Below are 19,220 nucleotides of genomic sequence, written 5' to 3'. Positions count from 1 at the left end.
ATGTTCTTGGCTCCCGGGCCATCCCAGAGGAGGGCGGAAAAGGCGTCACAAGCTCATGCGCTACTGAGCTCAAGGAGGTTGGATTAATAGGACTCGGCATGACGTCAATAAGTTGAAGTCGGTTCTCCCAGCAGCAAGCATCTTGGTTTGTCCAACACAATCTCAAAGGCCACTGAAAATAGCAAACTAGATTTTGCTTTCTCTCTTGTTAGGAGGGATGGGGGGAAGTAAGGGGAGTTGGGGGAGCTTTCCAGGGGTCTGTGAAGGGTGGGGGGGGGGGGGAAGCAAACGAGCTACTGCCATCGCTGTCACCGAGCTGGACCGGGCTAGCCGCAAGGGGGCCGCATCCCCCTGCAGCCTGGCCCGGCTCGATGACAGTGGTGGCAGTAGTTCGTTTGCTTCCCTCCCCCCTTCACAGACCCGTCAAAAGTTCCCCAAACCACCCCAACTCCCTTCACAGCCCTCCCCAATCCCAACTCCCCCAAAAATGTACTTCTGGCTACATCCCTACTTTAAATATTTTATTTGTTACATTTGTATCCCACATTTCCCCACCTATTTGCAGGCTCAATGTGGCTTACATAATACCGGAGGGGCGTTCGCCAACTCCAGTATGAACAAAGTTGTGTTTTTGTATAAGCTTTTCAAAAATTGTTTGCACTTACATTTTTGAAAGCCTCATATTTAAGCGCAGAACAACAGGTGCCGATGTTTGCTTCCGCCTTCGGGTTAGCTCGGACTCATGCATGTTTGTTTCTCACTCTCAGCGCTTAAAATTTGCACGGGCTTCCTTCCACTTGCAAAAGCAGTTTGTGACAACTTGACAAAAAATCTTTTCCTAAAAACCTTTAACCCTACCCCCAAGCTGGCAGTAAGTTTTCAGCATTTGCTTCTGTGCATTGCAGCGCTTCCATTTGAGCCCAGGGAAGCGATATGACTAGCCTCATTTATATCCACTTAAATACAATCTGTGGCCATCTTTGGCACGCACATTAACACAGGAGCCCTCTGGGCATTCAGCACTTAACGAAACAAGACTGCTCAAAACACAGCAGCTAGGCTTATCTTTGGAAAAACGTGATTTGAAAGTGCAAAACCCCTTTGCGAAAAACTACACTGGCTCCCAATCAAAGATCACATTGCTTTCAAAATCTGCACTTTGGTTCACAAAATTATCTACGGTGAAGCTCCGGGATACATGACAGACTTGATCGACCTACCAATTAGAAACACATCCGAATCAACACGAACGTACCTAAATCTGCACTACCCAAGCTGCAAAGGACTCAAATACAAATCAACTTATGCGTCCAGTTTTTCCTACATAAGCACACAACTGTGGAACGCATTACCAAAAGCCTTGAAAACTAAGTACGACCACCTAAACTTCCAGAAAACACTAAAAACTAACCTGTTTAAAAAGGCATACCCTTCCGATCCAACATAAATGCCTGATCTTTGCAACACAACAAAGCTAAAGAACGTAATGGACATAACACAACTCTTCCGTTGCACGATTCTCTAGGTGGCTGTGCCACATGAACTTTATCTTACCACAACATCACTCTATTTGTTTACACCAGAGTCTGTAACACCTCTCCGGTACTATGTAAGCCACATTGAGCCTACAAATAGGTGGGAAAATGTGGGATATAAATGTAACAAATAAAATAAATAAATAAGTATAACATTCACGCAAACCCGGTGTTAACTGCATGTTAATGCCGGCAGTAGTTTTGATGATCAACCCCTAATTTGGGGCCACAGAAAAGAAGTAGCAAGAGATCAGCTTACAGCTTTTTACGTACACAGCTGGAAAAGTGGCCATCTCAAAGCTGAAAACTGAGCTGCAGCTGCAAGAAGGAAAATGCACTCTCTGCCCTAAGGCAGCAAGCCAGTACAACTGTCTGGAATGAATTAACACAATTGTGCTGAGTACAAATATCCCCACAGATGTGATTTTAGAATTTAGATCTGCCCAGAGCAGTGCTGTGATTGGTTTTCTTCCAGCACCGGCAGGCCATGCAATGAAACACGTCTCTGTTTGACGTGGGGTGGGTGCTTGAAAGAACCAGATCAACGCAGCATTCAATCGGGAAGAGAAGCCTTCAGGAAAGAACTGTTCAGTCAATGGGCTCCAGGTCATCCTGGGAAAATGGAGGGGACAGTTGACGGCTGATCAGGTGACAGATGTGGACTTTCTAATGCAGTCTACGGCCTGTCGCCTTTAACACCCCTTTCCTCTTCACACTGTCGTTGAAATGCTTTTTTTTTTTTATTCCCTCATATTTTCTGGGCTTGCTAGTTTTTGCTTATTCTGTTCTGAGCTGAGGACAGAGATGCCAAGGGTGCCCCAAGCCAATGCTGCAGACTGAAGGCCAAATGAGTGAGATTTTTCTTGGGTCCCAGCCATGTCTAAAACTAGTTCTGGCAGATGCACATTCCGAAAACTGACATATTCCAATCAATAAATAGAAACTAAAATTATTTTTTTCTACCTTGTTGTCTGGTCATCTTATTTTTCTTATTGTGTTGGTTCTAGTCTCTGGGTTCTGCTGTCCTCTTTCTTCTCTTAACTGTCTTGCTAGAGTCCCCTTGTCCATTTGGCACTTTTCTCTCCATGTCCACCGTCCATCTTCTCTCTGCTTCCCTATCTATCTGACCCAGCATCACCCCTGACTTCCCGCCATATTGAGCATCTCCCGTTTCTGTGTTGCTAGTCCCCCTCCACATGCCAGCATCTCTCCCTCTCCCTTCCCTCCTGTCTTTCTCTCCTGGCCAGCATCTCTCCGTCTCTTTCTTCCCTCTGCCTCCCTCCCAGGGGTCTAGCAAGTGTTTCTCTCTCTTCCCGAGCTCCTATTCTGTCTCCCCTTTGCAGAGCCACCTCCCCTCTTCCTTCTTTCACCATAGATTCTGGCATCTCTCGTTCCTTGTCCTTCCCCCCTCCCTAAAGTCCAGCACCTCTTTCTTCCTCACCTCCTCATTGGATCTCTCTTCCCTATCTGTCCCGCACCTTTCTCCTTCCTTGCTTCCCTGATGCAGCATCTCTCCCTCCTGCCCCCCCCCCCACCTGATGCAGCATTTCTCACTCCTACCCTCCCCCCCCAATACAGCACTCTCACATCTGCCCCATCCCATGCAGGTACCTCTCATTCAGACTCCTTGCTCTGGTGGTCTAGGGTACCGTTGAGCAGCAGCAATCCCCAGCCGCTGCCGCCTGTACCGGCCCCATAGTTTAAAACAACAGATGTGACCTCTCGCAATAGTCAAGCGAGAGTTTGTGGCCACCCTTTTAAACCGCGGTGCCAGCACAGGAAGCTACTAAATGTTTTCTAAGCAAAGAGAGAGCTGGGGAGGGGACAGGCAGACCCAGTAGTGGGGGAAATCAAACTTTTCAAAGAAGTTACAGTCAAGTACTCATGTAGCCACGTGGGGGGGGGGGGGGGGGGGTTTCACGCCATGCCATAATCCTTTCTGTTGGTTCAGTTTTTACAGGTGATGTAGTTCTATGGTGAGAGGGATCCCCTGACTCACAACTTCCAGCCTAGCCATAAAGACAGGGAAAGAATGAGCTGTTACTGCAAAGATATGAGTTCCCATTAAAATAAGTAAAAAATGGACTTTCTCGCCATTAAAAGGGCCCATGTTGCAGAGGTAGGGAGAATGTTTAGGGCTGAACAATACGGGATCTGTTATTCCACTTACAAAATATTGAAGAAATATGTTTCTATTTGAGAAACACTAAACTTTTGTTTTTGCTAATATACCAAATCCGGACAAGATAGTATCCTGAGCGAGGGGATTTCTTCCCTTTCAGATTACTGTGCTCAAAAGGGCAGCATGATGCCCCCGGCTCAGTGCTTATGGCAGACATCTCTTCCGACTGTCGCCTGTGTATATGTGTGTGCATCCTATGTTAGCCCGGTAATCACCGTGCCTCCCTGCTGCAGCCATGCCACCTTGTTGGTATAAAATTCCCCAGTCTTATATCTGCATGCCTGTGCCTTGCCACACATCTCAGGCTAGAAACCACACTAGCTTAGCACAAATACATAAATTCCAGAGCCACAGCCTCTGTGAAATGTGCAGCTTGAAAAAGTCGTACATATCATAACTGCTCCAGGACTGTGGGGTCCTTGCCTTTCAAAAGCCAATAGCTTCACAGATGTGCTAATTCCACTCCAGCCCATTTTCTAAATTTCAGGGCATATTCTGAAAACCTGGCTGGCTGAGGGTCTTCTCAGCCAAGTTGGGGAACTACTGCTCTACTTAATGCATCGTAATGTCAGAGCTTCCAAGTTATCCAATTCCAGGAGTGAGATTTTGGACCAGTCCTGGTTTCCTGATAACCTCACCATAAAACCATGAGTTGCCCCACTGGGTCAGACCAGAAGTCCATCTAGCCCAATATCCTGTTTCCAACAGTGGCCAGTCGCAAGGATTTCTGAGGCAATGCAGAAAGCCATGCACAAAACACGCAGCTTCTACCGCGAACTTCATTCCATGCCATGCAAATGTTATAATGCAGAACTTCTGCGCTAATCAAGGAAAGCCATCCCAGCACATGAACACAAAGGTCTCATGGTAAATGCAGCTTCATGTGCAGAAGTCCAAAGAAAACCGAAAGTGACAGCTCAAATTGGTGCCTGTTCATCCGTGAAAATCAGCCTCGCAAAAATGACTTGCTCATAAAATTTTTGCAAGGCTGATATTTATGCGCAGAGGAACAGGTGTTGATACAGGCTGGACTTTTTTACATAAGAACATAAGCATTGCCATACTGGGACAGGTCTACCCTCATCTCCCCTTATGTTCCCGCCCGTAACCTCCGTTCACAGGATAAATCCCTCCTCTCAGTACTCTTCTCCACCACCGCCAACTCCAGGCTCCGCTCATTCTGCCTCGCCTCACCCTATGCTTGGAACAACCTTCCTGAGCCCTTACGCCAAGCCCCCTCTTTGCTGCGTTCGGCACCTAACCCTTACCGTTCAGTGAATCCAGACTGCCCCAATTTGACTGCCCCTATCGGACCGACCGTTCACTTGTCTATTAGATTGTAAGCTCTTTGAGCAGGGACTGTCTCTCTTTGTTAAATTGTACAGCGCTGCGTAACCCTAGTAGCGCTCTAGAAATGTTAAGTAGTAGTAGTAGGTCGAAGTTCCATCAAGTCTGGAATCCTGTTTCCAAAAGTGGCCGATCCAGGTCACAAGTACCTGGCAAGATCCCAAAACAGTACAATACATTTTATGCTGCTTATCCTAGAAATAAGCAGTGGATTTTCCCCAAGTCCATCTTAATAACGGTTTATGGACTTTTCTTTTAGGAAGCTCTCCAAACCTTTTTAAACCCTGTTAAGCAAACTGTTTTTACTACTACTACTATCCCTTCCTCTCCCTCAGAGATGCTCTGTGCTTGTCCCAAGCTCTCTTGAATTCAGATATAGTTTTCATCTCCACCAATTCCACCAAGGAGGCAGTTCCACAAATTCACCACCCTTTACGTGAAGAAGTATTTTCTCAGGTTACTTCTGAGTCTACCCCCTTTCACCTTCATCCTATGCCCCCTCATTCCAGAGCTTCCTTTCAATTGAAAGAGACTCATCTCCTGTGCATTTATGCCAGGGAGGTATTTAAATATCTCTATCATATTTCCCCTCTCACACCTAACTTTCAAACTATACATATTGAGATCTATAAGTATTTCCCATTAAACCTTATGACATCTAACTCCTTTTCCTCAGTGGTGATTCGTAAAGTAGAACCCAGCACCCTGAAGGTATAATTTGGGTTATTCTTCCCAACACGCATCACTTTGCACATTAAATTTTATCTGCCATTTGGATGCTGTCTGAATGTGTATTACTGAATTCTCTACTAACTCTTGCTTTAAAAACTGTTCTAAATTCGTGGAAGAATGTATCCAATAATTAATTATAATCAATGGTGGAATTTAGTGTGCACCACATATACATTTGAATCTTATGTATCAAAGAAATTCAACCAGATACATAAATTCACAGATAAATGGTCACCCATATTTTCTTTTGTTCAGGATACTACCTAACTAATATATCCTCTGTATAAGGTGTATCACAGTGTCAAGGCTTTCAGTTTGCTCTTCTACATTGCTGTTTCTTGTTTCTCTTTTGTATTTTGCAAAATCTTTGAATAAAGAAACTTAGACTTAAAACAGTTTTTTAAATAGTTTTATGACATCTGCAAATTTGATCACCTCACTTGTTCCCATCTCCAGATCATCCATAAATATGTTCTCAAGTTATGCTATGTCTGCCATCATTTGCTCATTTCTGATCTGAAGATGGCATTGCCTAATTAGTCCAACAAAGAAGGCATACAATTCTTTTCTTTTTTTTATTTCTTATTTAATTCATTTATATTACCATCCATAAATGTTAAAACTTACTGCTGCATCATGGGACCGGGACTTGGGATATAAGGTCCTCTGTCATTTCCTGGTTGTTCTTTGACAACTATTAGGACGTCATAACCCATCAGCCACGAATGGTGACGTCACTCATTACCAGCGTCTAATGACAACCTTCCCATCCAATCAGAACACATAAGGCTTCAGTGGGCGAGAACTAGGAAAAGAATGGGGTGAGTGCGGCCGGAGACCAACGTGAGCACGGGACCAATGGGCGGCGACGGCCTGCAGAAAGCGACGTGGCACTGGGCCAATGAGCGCCGAGGGCAGGCGGAGAGCGACGCGAGCGTGGGCCAATGGGAATCGGGCGGGGGCCGTGCGCGCACTTAGGTCGGCTGACCGGATGAGGCGATAAGTTTCGGCATCGGGGCGCGAGTAAAGAAGCGGAATCGGGCTCGCGGGGGCCGCCGCCACCGCCATCATGGGGAACCGGGGCATGGAGGAACTCATTCCGCTCGTCAACAAGATGCAGGACGCCTTCAGCTCCATCGGGCAGAGCTGCAACCTGGACCTGCCCCAGATCGCCGTGGTGGGTGGCCAGAGCGCCGGCAAGAGCTCGGTGCTGGAGAACTTCGTGGGCCGGTGAGCTAGGTTTAACCGATCCCCCTCTCCTCCCCCGATCCCCGCCCCGTTCCTCCAGCGCCGGGACCTGTTGAGTTGGCGTAACCGAGCTCTGTGCATCGCACCCTTACGCTGCCTCCGTAAGGCCTCTCTGGTAGGAGTGAGGACGGTCCGCTATTTGCGTAACGTCTCCAGCGCACTTTGCGCAGGGGCCGGCTAGTGCCCTGCCTTGCCTAACCCCGAGGGTAGAATCCCTGGAGAAATGGGCCGCAGAACCGGGACCAGTGTGATGCTCACCACCTCGGAGGGATGCTCGCTTCCTACCCCCCCCCCCCACCCATTAATGACAAAGACTATAGGGGCAAGGCGACCAACGGGATCCAGATTCACAGGACAGGGTTGATCCAGTCCTGGGTTTACCACATTGCATGCAGGGACTTGTAGTCTTGCTTTTCTTAAGGAATGCAATGGGGAAGTCAGAACCACAAGTCCCTGCATGCAACAGGGCAAACGCAGGACTGGATCAACCTTGTCCTGCCAGTCTGGATACAGTTTGGCAGCCTTACTATAGGGCTTTTTGTTTTGGTCATAACCCTATCATAATGGTCAAATAAAATTACATGATGCCCCCTTCCCCAGCACAGAATTAATGATACACCTATAGAGAGCCTGTCCCGGCAGTGACCCCATTTGGGAAGCTCTGTTGTAGGGTTACCTGGTGTCTGCTGTGTTTTAGAGAGAATTTAGATGTTACATTTTTTTCTGTGTTATTTCCCTCTTTCGTAGAGGATGGGCAATTTAAACTTGTACTTGAGGGTTAAGTGACTTGCACAAAGCGTGTCAGTGGAATTTGAACCCTGGTGTCTCTGGTTCCCTCCCCAGTTTAACTGAGTATCTTCATTTTCATATTGTTCAAATGTTTTACTGCTCGAATTGCCTACGGCTCATGTTTGATGTATTCTTACTGTACACCACCTTAAGTGAATTCCTTCAAAAAGGCGGTAAATAAATCCTAATAAAATTTCATTACCTCTTTAAAGTGGATTGTAGTAATGCAAAATTGGGATCATAAGTTTCTTTTGTGTATGATGCTTTGTTCCCTGTTACCTCATTCTTTCTTTGTCATGCAGTTGATTTGTCAACATTGCTATGTGCTATTGTTTAGAAGCTTATCTTTTTCTTGTTTTGGTCCTGAATAAAAATGATTAAACCTTTAAAGTGGATTGTAGTTTTAAAATACAAACTGTACAACTTGGAGAAAAAATTTTTTTTTTTTAAGTTTTTAACTTGGTAGATCATCCACAATATCGTTTGCAGCTATCAGTATTCAAAGGCTTGTTCATACCCAGTTCCTGCTTTGTGAACCTTACAAGCTGATCAGACAAACAAACTGGCAATAAACCGACAACATGTTTGGGTTTCAGGTATTTGTTTTGATAAAGTAGTTTGGTAGCAAGTAATGAGGCTTTTGAGAGTCCTTATGAGGAAAGCAGGCAGTCAGCAGTTCCTCTTCCTCTGACCAAACTCAATTTACAAAACCAGAGCAAGGGGGAGGAAGTATGGAGATAGTCCCTGTTACAATCAAATCGCAGCCTGTAATGGGCTATACAGTAGATTTTTTTTATATTTTTTTATTGTAATATGCCGGAACCTGCTTTCATCCAAAAGGGCTCCCCAAATGCCTCGCTTCAGTGTGCTGCGTCAGTTACCTTGGTATGTTTGTGCCCCAATTATGCAGTGGGCTTTAATGGCAACTCCAGTATAACTTACACAGAGCCATGAGTGCAGCTTTGGCCACGTTGTCGGGCAGACTGGATGGAACCTGTGGGGGGATCTTTATCTGCTGTCATCTACTGTTGTGCTACTGTGTTGTGATGCTTGTGGTTTCCAGGCTCCTGACATTTCTTTAGGCACTTACTTGCTGTGGACTGTGATACAGAGAAATCACTGTTTTACCTGTATTTTGACATATGCTAATGTGTTTTGGTGTTTTTGCAAGGTTGTAAGTTAGCTGCTAAGGTTCATTTTGAAGATGCACATAAACCAAAAACGGTAATGTGTCCCTCAGGACTAAGCTGTTGTGTCTAATAGCTATTTTTATCTAGAAGCCTGTGTTTTCCCTGGTTCTGAGATACATTTGCTGTGACTCACTCATCTCGGTGTGTGCGTCGGTGCCAGTAGATCTCTGTTCGGGTTTCTCCCATACCTGAGATCAAATGCAAGATGTGAATTGGGAGCAGAGCATGGGCACTTCTTAGACTCGAGGGAGGATGGGGTGAAGGTTAGGTTATCTGACTCGATGGGAACAGGACGTCGTTGTCGCAGTGGCAAGAGGAGGAAGGTTATCACGTTCAAAGGAGACTTTCTCAATAGAACATGCTCACAAGGTAGAGGTTGTGCTGCTTCTGGTGTATTAACGGGCCCCTATTTTGCCCAGTCTTTTGTAATTGTGGTGAAGTAGCTTGAAATTATCTTCTTCACATTGAGAGTTTGAATGAGGTGCATTTAGTTAATACAGGGCTCTTTGGGTGGCAGGGAACAGCATGATCTCACCGAGCTGAAGCTTGGTGCCTGATGTGATGTCCCTCATAAGAGCTACTTAAACGCTCTTATAAAGGCACAGTCTGCTGGTGTGGTAATCGCAGTCCTCCAATGTGCCCGAGGTAGGGAAGGGTGTTTGTTATACATAAACATCCTTTTTCTCTTTAGCCAGAGTGAGAGGTTGTGGGGGGGGGGGGGGGGGGGGGGGGTGCAGTTGGCAGTGAAAGGCTTTTAATTCTTGTAATGAAATTGACCTGTTTTGGATACGTAGGAGATGTTTTATGTATCTTTCAGGTGTATATGATATATTTTTTTTTTCATTTTCAAACAATTTTATTAAGGGCCCTGTTTACAAAGGCACGCTAGCACTTTTAGTGCACGCTAAAAGTTAGTGTGCGCTAACCATGTAGATGCACAGAATAATCCTGCGGGCGTAAACATGGTTAGCACATGCTAAAAATGCTAGCGTGCCTTTGTAAACAGGGCCCTAAATTTTTAGCATGGTACAATGAAACATATACCATATGGCAAAACAGTAAGACCAAAAGAACCAACCCCACCCCAGACTTCCCAGCGGGTGCTTTACACTGGTCAGAGCTGTGACCTGCTGGCTGTATTTAATTGGAGAGGTAAAGCATGATGTCTCCCCCAGCCCCTTCGAGAAGATCTCTTTACCGATAGCTGCAAGTTAAAGAATTTATTGCCTGCTGCTGGTAGTTCTATTCTGTTCACTGTCCCCCAACAGCCAGGCCAGACATGATCCCCACTGTGCTGAGGTTTTCAGCACATTTTGGAACATGTGCTGATATGTCTTGATTATAGTCGGGACTGTATCCTGGCCCAGCGAAGTTGATGTTTCAAGGGGGCCATCGTGGAAGCTCCAGTTGCTTACATAAGAATAGCCATACTGAGTCAGACCAATGGTCCATCTAGCCCAGTATCCTGCTTTCAGCAGTGGCCAATCCAGGTTGCAAGTACCTGGCAGAAACCCAAATCGTGGCAACATTCCATACTACAAATCCCAGAGCAAGCAGTTGCTTCCCAGGTCTGCCTCAATAGCAATGTGTGAAACTTAAAAGCTTAAAACCTTTCTTCCCAAGAGGCATTTTTCGCAACCTGGTACAGTCAATGGTGCTTAGTCACCTAGACTATTGCAATGCACTATATGTTGGCTGTAAGGAGCATATCATCAAAAAACTTCAGACGGCTCAGAACACCGCAGCCAGACTCCTATTTGGAAAGGGAAAATATAAAAGTGCTAAACCCCTTAGTTTTCGTGGGTGGAGGGTTAGAGGGGTAGGGAGGGGTGAGTGGGAAGGGTTGAGTGGGGGACGGTGGGAGGGAGGGTTCTATAACTAACAAAAACTTAAACTGTTTAAAAATTTGGAGGTTTCATGGATACTTGTTGCGGCATTGACTATTGTGTTGCTGGATTTTTGCTTATGATGATCCAGAGGGTTGGTATATGTTTAGCACTATTTTATGCTTTATTTATGTTGATGTTTGGATTGATATGTATTTATGTCAATGCTCAATAAAAGACCTTTATAAATTATTTTTAAAAAAAAGTGCTAAGTCCCTGAGAGAGAGGCTACACTGGCTTCCAGTTAAAGAACGCACTGTCTTCAAGGTCTGCACACTGGTTCACAAAATTATTTATGGAGATGCACCGGCCTAAATGTTAGACCTTATTGACTTGCCACCTAGGAATGCTAATAGTTCAGCATGCACATTCCTAAATCTTCACTTCCCAAGCTGTAAAGGTCTAAAATACAAACTAACACATGCGTCCAGCTTTTCCTACGTGAGTACGCAGCTGTGGCATGCATTGCCTCTTGACCTGAAATCTATTCACAACCTACTCAACTTTCGAAAATCACTAAAGACTTTTCTTTTCAACAAGGCATACCATAATGATCTATAATAGGAATTTTAGCACATCACTACTTCCTGATACTATGACTGTTATATACCGATTTGCTTATATCTATTATATTACACTTGTTCATTATGTAATACCAACTGTTTCTTTACGCTTGTATTGTGATTGCCATGATGGAATATTGTAAGCCACATTGAGCCTGCAAATGGGTGGGGAAATGTGGGATACAAATGCGATAAATAGCAGACTATGGACTTTTCCTCCAGGAATTTGTCCAAACCTTTTTTTAAAGCCAGATACGCTAACTGCTGTTACCACGTTCTCCGGCAAAGAGTTTCAGAGCTTAACTATTTGTTGAGTGAAAAAATATTTCCTCCTATTTATTTTAAAAGTATTTCCATGTAACTTCCTCGAGTGTCCCCTAGTCTTTGTACTTTTGGAACATCTACTTGTTCTACACCACTCAGGATTTTGTAGACCTCAGTCATATCCCCCCCTCATCCGTCTCTTTTCCAAGCTGAACAGTCCTAACCTCTTTAGTTTTTCCTCATATGAGAGGAGTCCCATCCCCTTTATCATTTTAGTTGCTCTTCTTTGAACCTTTTCTAATTCTAATATATCTTTTTTTGAGTACATAATTTAAGTACATAATAGTTCAGACAGTCTTGTGTGATTAACAGCTTGTCTTGGGTTTTTGGCAGAAGCATGCCAATGCTTGACATGAGAGATTTCCCTCCAGGCTGTGACCGCAAGTGCTGCGATTTGCATGCTCGCCACTTCTTTGTGGTACCAGAGTTGCTAAGATTCCTCTGTAAGAGGAGCCTTGCTGAAAACCAGCCAAAGGGCTCCTTGATATGTTCACATCCTGGCCTTCCTGCATCCTTTCCCCAAGTGTTTCCTTGCACTTGAGGAATGGTGTCCTTGTTAGAAGCCTTTCCAGGTATCATCCTGGCTTCTGAAGGGGTGCTGTTCTCTCTCTGGGCACCTCTTTGTGCCCAGTTCGGGCTGTTAAACCACAAATGCCTTGTGTCTGTGTGTAGAAATCTTTTGAGATGGTAATGTTCAAGACTGTGAAATACTGACAGTAGTGCTGGGGCAGTGTCGCATCACTTGGTTCCGTTTTTCATTTTTAACTTTCAACAAAATACAATACAGAAGTATCCACTTGTTCATGCAAAACTAATAGCAATTTTAAGGTATGAAGACTCCCCAAAAGAAAACTACCTAAGGAATCCAGAAGAAAAAACCCCGGAATCTTTAAAAAGAAAACATTAGCCTTCTTAGACCTTGGACAGGCGGAGTTGTGAACAGAGTTCAAGTAGGTGGAAAAATAAAATAAAGATCTAACACCCTGCATTCTTCTTTCCCGGATCTCGCTTGCCATCTACAAAGCACCGCAGTTGTTCCAGGCTAAAGAGAACTTATTTAATTCCACCATATTTTAAGCACTTGCATGGATAAGGATGTCTTGTGGCAAGAAAAGCTTTCCTCCTATCTTGTCTATTTGGTAACCGCCTGGTTTTATTTTCAAGTCTGAGTCGGTGAGATGCCAGGTACCGACTGCTTCTGATTAGACGACAATTGGAAGGCCAAGGTGTCGGCAGATAAGACCAGTCTGGGCCCAGCTGCTTCCTGCATCCTATATCTTTGCTGATCCTCCTGTTTCTCCCCCCTATATGTTTGAACTCTCCTGGTCGCTGCTGCCAACGATGCCTGTTTTCGTATTTCATTTGCCCCGTGTCTATATTTAGCTGTTGGCGAAATGCCTTTCTATACTAGATGAAGGCCCTTGAGTTCCCTAAACAGCAGTGCTTGTGCCTTCAGGCCCTGCCCCGCTTAATGGATGTGGCAGTTCTTCTCAGGTCCTGAGTTTGTAACCTGCCAGATTTTACCTTTCTGGGTGTTCAACAAACTCTCTTTACTTTCCTGAGTGTGAGCAAGCAGCCACACCCAGGTAATTGAAAGGTCAGAGCCGACCACCCCCCCCCCCCCCCCCTTCAGCTTCTGCTAATGTCTCATGTTTCCCCGGGGTGTATGGTTGTACTTTGTACAGAGACATTCAGGGCTGGAGAGTTTCCTGTTTTCCTTCTTTATATTGTAGCTGCCTTCCTGGAGGTGTGGACCTCATCCTCTGGGCGTTGTCGCTGGCCGGCCTGCCTGCCTGCCAGTTGATAATACCTTCTGAGAACCAGTGGGTGGATTTAGAAAGTTAGCTTTCTTTTGCTTCAATAGGATCACTTGTCCTCCCTTTTGGGGCTGCTGTTCTGGGTTAATATACCTGTTCTATGAGCCTAAGGGCCTTATCCAGTACAGGAGAGGGGATGTTGCTGTCCCTAAATTGAGGCAAAGTCCTGAGCATTCTGGCCTTGGTGTGGTCCCATGGGTTGGGTAACCAGAGAATGAATAAACTTAGCAGGCAGTTAAGCAGCTTGAAAGAGCCTCTGACTGTCCTGGAAAAGCCTCTGTCCTGGCCCACGTTGCCCCCAAGGGGGGGGGGGGGGGGGGACGCTAACAGTGCATGTTGTTCCTCATTCTCTGACTCACATTTGCATTACATGGGCTCTGAGCCTAGCTGCTAAATGTTCAGAAGGCAGAGTGCTCATCCGCTGAGCAGAATCAGTTGCTGTTGTGGTTTTTCCCCTATTGTAGCAGGACATTCCTGAAAATTATGTGTAGAAATCGTCCTGCTGTGGGATGCTCTCAAAGCTTAGCTCCATAAGAGACTAGTCTTAGTGGAAGGCAGAATGTTTCCAGCAGCCCATATCAGATTGGGGGGGGGGGGTATGGCAGTTTGGAAACCAGTGGTTGCAGACCAGTCGTCTGAAACGTAATGGGGCCAACTGCGAGGCAGTGAAGGTCAAGCTGTGGGTCTGTCTGTGCCGGGCCCTGACCTGTGGAGTCGCATAACTGTTTCCAGAAGAGGTTAGAGTTTTGCGGGGTGGCGCTAGTGATTTGGAGAATCACATTTCGGTGGTGAGCCAGTGGTTAGAGGATTGAAATCTTATCTAACCAAAGATTAGTTGACTAGGGCAAGATTAGCTTTAGTCGCTTTCAATTTAGATGTTTGCAATGCATTCGTGTCAGGATTCACAGGGAGATCGAGCAAGAGGATTCAGCTGCTGAAAAAGGATGGTGCTGGGCCAGACACCTGCGGTTTTGGCTTTTTGGGCATAAAGGGAGGGGTGATTTTTATATTTCAAGATGATTATTAGAGGCTCTGACAGTAGGGGGTGGGGTGTGCAAGGAAGGGGTTGCAGACCTGGATGTTCCCTGTGATGCCACCTAAACAGTAGACTGAGGGCCAAATGCACTTAAAGAATCGTTAGAGCCCTTACTGATTCCCTTAGCAAATCGGTAAGGAACGGGCATGCATTAAGGAAAGGGAATGCAAATGAGCTGCTCGTTGTAGCTCACTTGCATTCTCTATTCCATCGTTAAGCAGTCGGCCGGTCGAGCATGTGCAGCGCAGCCAAGCGTTATGCTGGCTGCTCTGCGCATGCCAAATACGCCTCCCTGTGCCGCCCGAAGACACCGCACTGCTCACCCCCTCCGATGTGGCTCGATCCAAAGGACAGCGCAGTTGAGAACGGCCATCCAAAAAAACCGTCCATTTTGGCCGTCAATTCCCCCCCCCCCCCCCCCCCCCCCCCCCCCCCGCAATAATAAAAATCCTAAACACGTTGTGATTGGGAGTGGAGCACCGCCAAAAAAGACGTTTTTATTCTTGCGGGGGGGGGGGGGGAATGACGGCCAAAATGGATGTTTTTTATAGATGGGCGTCCATTTTGGCCGTCATTCCCCCCCCCTCCCCCCGCAATAATAAAAACGTCTTTTTTGGCGGTGCTTCACTCAGCTGAGACCTGGAAGTCTCTGAGCCAATCACAGTGTGTTTAGCTAGGCTGAACGCGTTGTGATTGGCCAAAATGCACATTTTTTTTTTTTTTTTTTTTTGGATGGGCGTCCATTTTGGCTTGTTAAGTTTAGTGCATCTGGCCCTGAGATGCTAGTTGGTTTAAGGTTATAATTAGATCTTGAATGAAATTTTTTTTTTTTTTTTTTTTACTGTGGGAGTGGACTGGGCTCTGTTGAGGAGTTAATGCAGTGAGTAGGGCTGTGTGATTTCAAATGTTTGTTTTTTTTTATTGTGTGGTTGGTGTGTGACTTTGTAAATTGCATTTATTTACGTTGGTTCTTATTGCAATATGTAAATGCATCGATGCTTTCAAAAACATTCCCACCTATTGCAGGATTTGCTGATTTGTGTTCGGACACGAGATGCTCTGTACGGTGGTACAACTCATCAGTAGCAGTAGAAGCTGCAGTCCTCTGACTGCCTCCTTTGCAGAGTCGATGGGAGTCTGCTTGCATGGTATTGATACTGTGACCCGTCAGCCGTCTGAGTACCACACCATTAACTCTGGACGCCTTGTGCTCTGTATCTGCCTTGTCTAGTGGGGGGGGGGGGGGGGAGCTGATGTCCATTTTCGGAGAAATGGTTTCTAATTGTGTTTTAGGTCTTTGTCACAGAACCCTCTGCAGCTGAGGCACTGCACCTCCTCACACCTTCCTCAGCGAACCAGGCGTAGCAGAATAAGGCTGGCTTTGTTCTTGCTCCAGTGGAAGCCTGAAACTCTCTCTCTAACCCGTTCGCTCCAAAGGCAGCAGTGTGGTCACTTCTGCTGAGCTGCTATTATCTATTATCGTAAAGCACGTTGGTGTCCCATTTTGGATATAATGAGCCATTATACCAAAGTATTGCAGCTTTTGAATACCCAGACCTTATCGAGGTCCTTATTGAACAGAGCTGTAATTCTTTAATTAAACTTTAACTAGCACCGGTTACAGTGAGTAGCTTAGACACTTTTTGTTCTGCCTGCTAGGAAGTGTTTTATGAAAGGGATTTTCCAACCAGGCTTGGTACAAATGTTCCTTGTCAGTTGGGCCACCCAGTAGCTGAATTCTCTGCATGCTGTGGTTAAATGGATTTAGTAAGATGGAGTCTGGGGAGCGGGGTAGAGGAGGAGGAGGTTGTCATTTTTTTTTCCTTTTCTTTAGGACCTAACAATAGCTATTCCTTTTTGTCCAAACCAGTCCACATCAAATGATTTATGCCCCCCTGGCCAGCAGATGGAGACAGTTGGAGAGAGTGGTAAACCATACTGTGCAGCTGGAGGTGAGGGGTGGGTGAGCCTGGTCTCTGCACAAGGAGCAATGCTTTGGGATGCTACAGTGATTCATCTGAACCACTTACTCATTAATCTTGTGTTCCGCAAAAGCCTTTGCAGTTCAGTGAGAAATACAAAAGACTAAGAACTGAGACAATTCAGGAATTTACAATTTAAGTACAGTAAGTTCAAAAACTCAGCCTACAAATTTTACAAAAGAAATGCTTTCAATAGTTTTCTAAAAGTCAAATAATCCTTAGATGAGCTGATTGTCGTGGAAAGTGAATTCAAACCGAAGAAGCCCCTATAAAATAGGCATGAGGCCAACTGATTCCTGAATTCAATCATAGCCATTGAAGGAACACAAAACTAGCTGACCCCGATCTACTCATCTATTTAACAAAGGAAAACTCAACCAAATATAGTGCCCTAAAAAACATAATAGGTCATTTAAAATAAGACCTTGCGGCTACTGGTAACCAATGAAGTTTAGCATGGGAAGGAGATGTATGCTCTTTCCTGCCTAGAGAAAAGATAACGGACTGCAAGATTTCAAATGGTTTGAAGCTTTTTTAGGACTTTGTACGTGTGACCAACTTTAGACTGTTGCAATAATGCAGTCTTTGTTGCTTTCCAAAATGGTCTACGTATTGCTGTTAATTTCCTTAATAGAAAGGGAGTTCTTAAGCACTTTATTAACCTGATTTAACATAGTTAGCAGACTGCCCAATTGAACTCCTAATGTACCAGCCAGCGGTGAACTCAAGGTATTACTCTCAAAAGACAAGTCTTTTACCTTTATGATGTTAGGTTGATCTAACCAAAGAAATTTTGTTTTACCTTGATGAAGTTTCAATTCCAGGCCTTTACTGGAAGAAGGAAGTAACTTGTTAATCTCACTCACACGCACAAGTACTCAGGCTGCATATACTGCAGCAGAACATGTTTATCTACTCCTGCTCCAGCTGAGATAACTACTACTTATCATTTCTATAGCGCTACTAGACGTACGCAGCACTGTACACTTGAACATGAAGAGACAGTCAGTCCCTGCTCAACAGAGCTTACAATCTTGAACCATTTCTCTAGCCTCATGTGCAACTTTCTTTAAATCGATCACCTTACTTTCTAACTTTCTACTTTCTTACCTATCTATATGTTACATCTTTGCTTGTACCCTACGCTGTCTATTAAAATGTTCTATTATGTATTGTGTTGACATTGTAAGTAGTATACCATGCCATACTTTGTATTGTTTTTGAATATTTTTACTGCTGTAATTGTCTATTGCTCATGTTTGATATATTGTTAACTGTACACCGCCTTCAGTGAATTCCTTCATAAAGGTGGTAAATAAATCCTAATAAATAAAAAGAAAAGTGATGCCCACACACCGAAAGCGAGGAAAGACGTAACCTTCATCTGAGTGGAGTGGAATTGGTGACATCAGTTTGTAGACTGTACATGAGGGGGTGCAGGGCTGGTTTCTTTACACGGTCAACATTTCCCCTCCAGTCCAGTGTTACACCTACCTCTGGGGCACCTCTAGGCTTGAACGGAGCCCTGGTGGTCTCCCATATTATCCTTGCTGCAAGCGATGGTGCCTTATTCAACTCTCCTCTCCATGAGGTTAAAAGAAATGTTTAATTTGTAACATTTCAAGGCAAGGTATCCTTCTTATTACTAGTAAATCAGGCCCGTTTCTGACACAAATGAAATGGGCGCTAGCAAGGTTTTTGTCGGACTGTGTGTGTGAGTGACTGTGTGTGAGAGAGAGTGAATGTGCGAGTGACTGTGTGTGAGAGAGAGAGTGAGACTGCTGGGTGCGAGCGTGTCTGCTCTGTCCCCTGCTCCCCCACCAGCCACCCAGCGATTATCCTTTTTCCTTGGCCCCCACCCCTGTATCCACCCAGCGATTCTCCTCTCTTCTCTGCCCCCCCCCCCTCCAGCCACCCACTGATGCTCTTCTCTCCCCTGCTCCCCCTCCATCCACCCAGCGATTGTCCTTTGTCCTCTGCCCACCAGCCACCCAGCGGTTCTCCATTTTCCCTTGACCCCCCCCCCCCCCCCTTCCAGCCACCCAGCGATGCTCCTTTCTCCTCTGTCCCTAACGATACCGGCCAACTCTCTTTCCCTCTGCCATGCAGGTCCGCTGAACGATCGATCCATTCACCGCTGTGCGCCCGCCCTCCCACCTCTGGTTGGTCAACTTTTGTGTGTGACATACCAAGAAGTACTGACGTCAATTCAGAGAGCACGAATGCTTCAAGGTTTAGTGCCACGGAGTCAGCTTCAGAACGTTGGAGGTGCTTTTTATTATATAGGATGTGTTAGGGCTATATCGAATATTCGATTTGACATAAAATAGTGATTTTAAATTTAAATACAAATAATCCAGGACACTACTGTGCTAAATCCTACTGAAATTAACACTTGATCTCTGATTTCTCGTTGCTGCTTTTATTATGTTAAAGCTCAATATTCATATTTGGCCGAATAACAATTTAAATAATCTAGGCCTTTACTGTGCTAAATCCTACTGAAATAAACGCTTGTTCTCTGATTGCTCGTTGCTTATTTGTTAAAACTCAATGCCCATTGTTACTATTTGGCTGAATAGTAAAATA

The 19,220-nt window shown here is 45.2% G+C and overlaps 1 protein-coding gene across 6 annotated transcripts in view; it reads left to right on the top strand.

Moving 5' to 3' along the window:
• Nucleotides 1-6,759: 6,759 nt before the first annotated feature.
• DNM2 (dynamin 2) overlaps nucleotides 6,760-19,220 on the top strand; it is a 64,692-nt gene continuing 52,231 nt past the window's right edge. For all 6 annotated transcript variants that reach the window (XR_003941497.1, XM_030197033.1, XM_030197032.1 and 3 more), the window contains exon 1: nucleotides 6,760-7,026. Coding sequence is in view for 5 of the 6 variants with exons in the window: in XM_030197033.1 (XP_030052893.1) it covers nucleotides 6,866-7,026 (161 nt within the window). In the remaining variant the exon portion in view is untranslated. The remainder of the gene's footprint in view (nucleotides 7,027-19,220) is intronic.

The sequence above is a fragment of the Microcaecilia unicolor genome, chromosome 3 (assembly GCF_901765095.1).
Source record: "Microcaecilia unicolor chromosome 3, aMicUni1.1, whole genome shotgun sequence".
In the NCBI taxonomy this organism is placed as follows: Eukaryota; Metazoa; Chordata; class Amphibia; order Gymnophiona; family Siphonopidae; genus Microcaecilia; species Microcaecilia unicolor.
The sequence above is the reverse complement of the archived record's forward strand: the minus strand, read 5'-3'. Positions and strand labels throughout refer to the sequence as shown.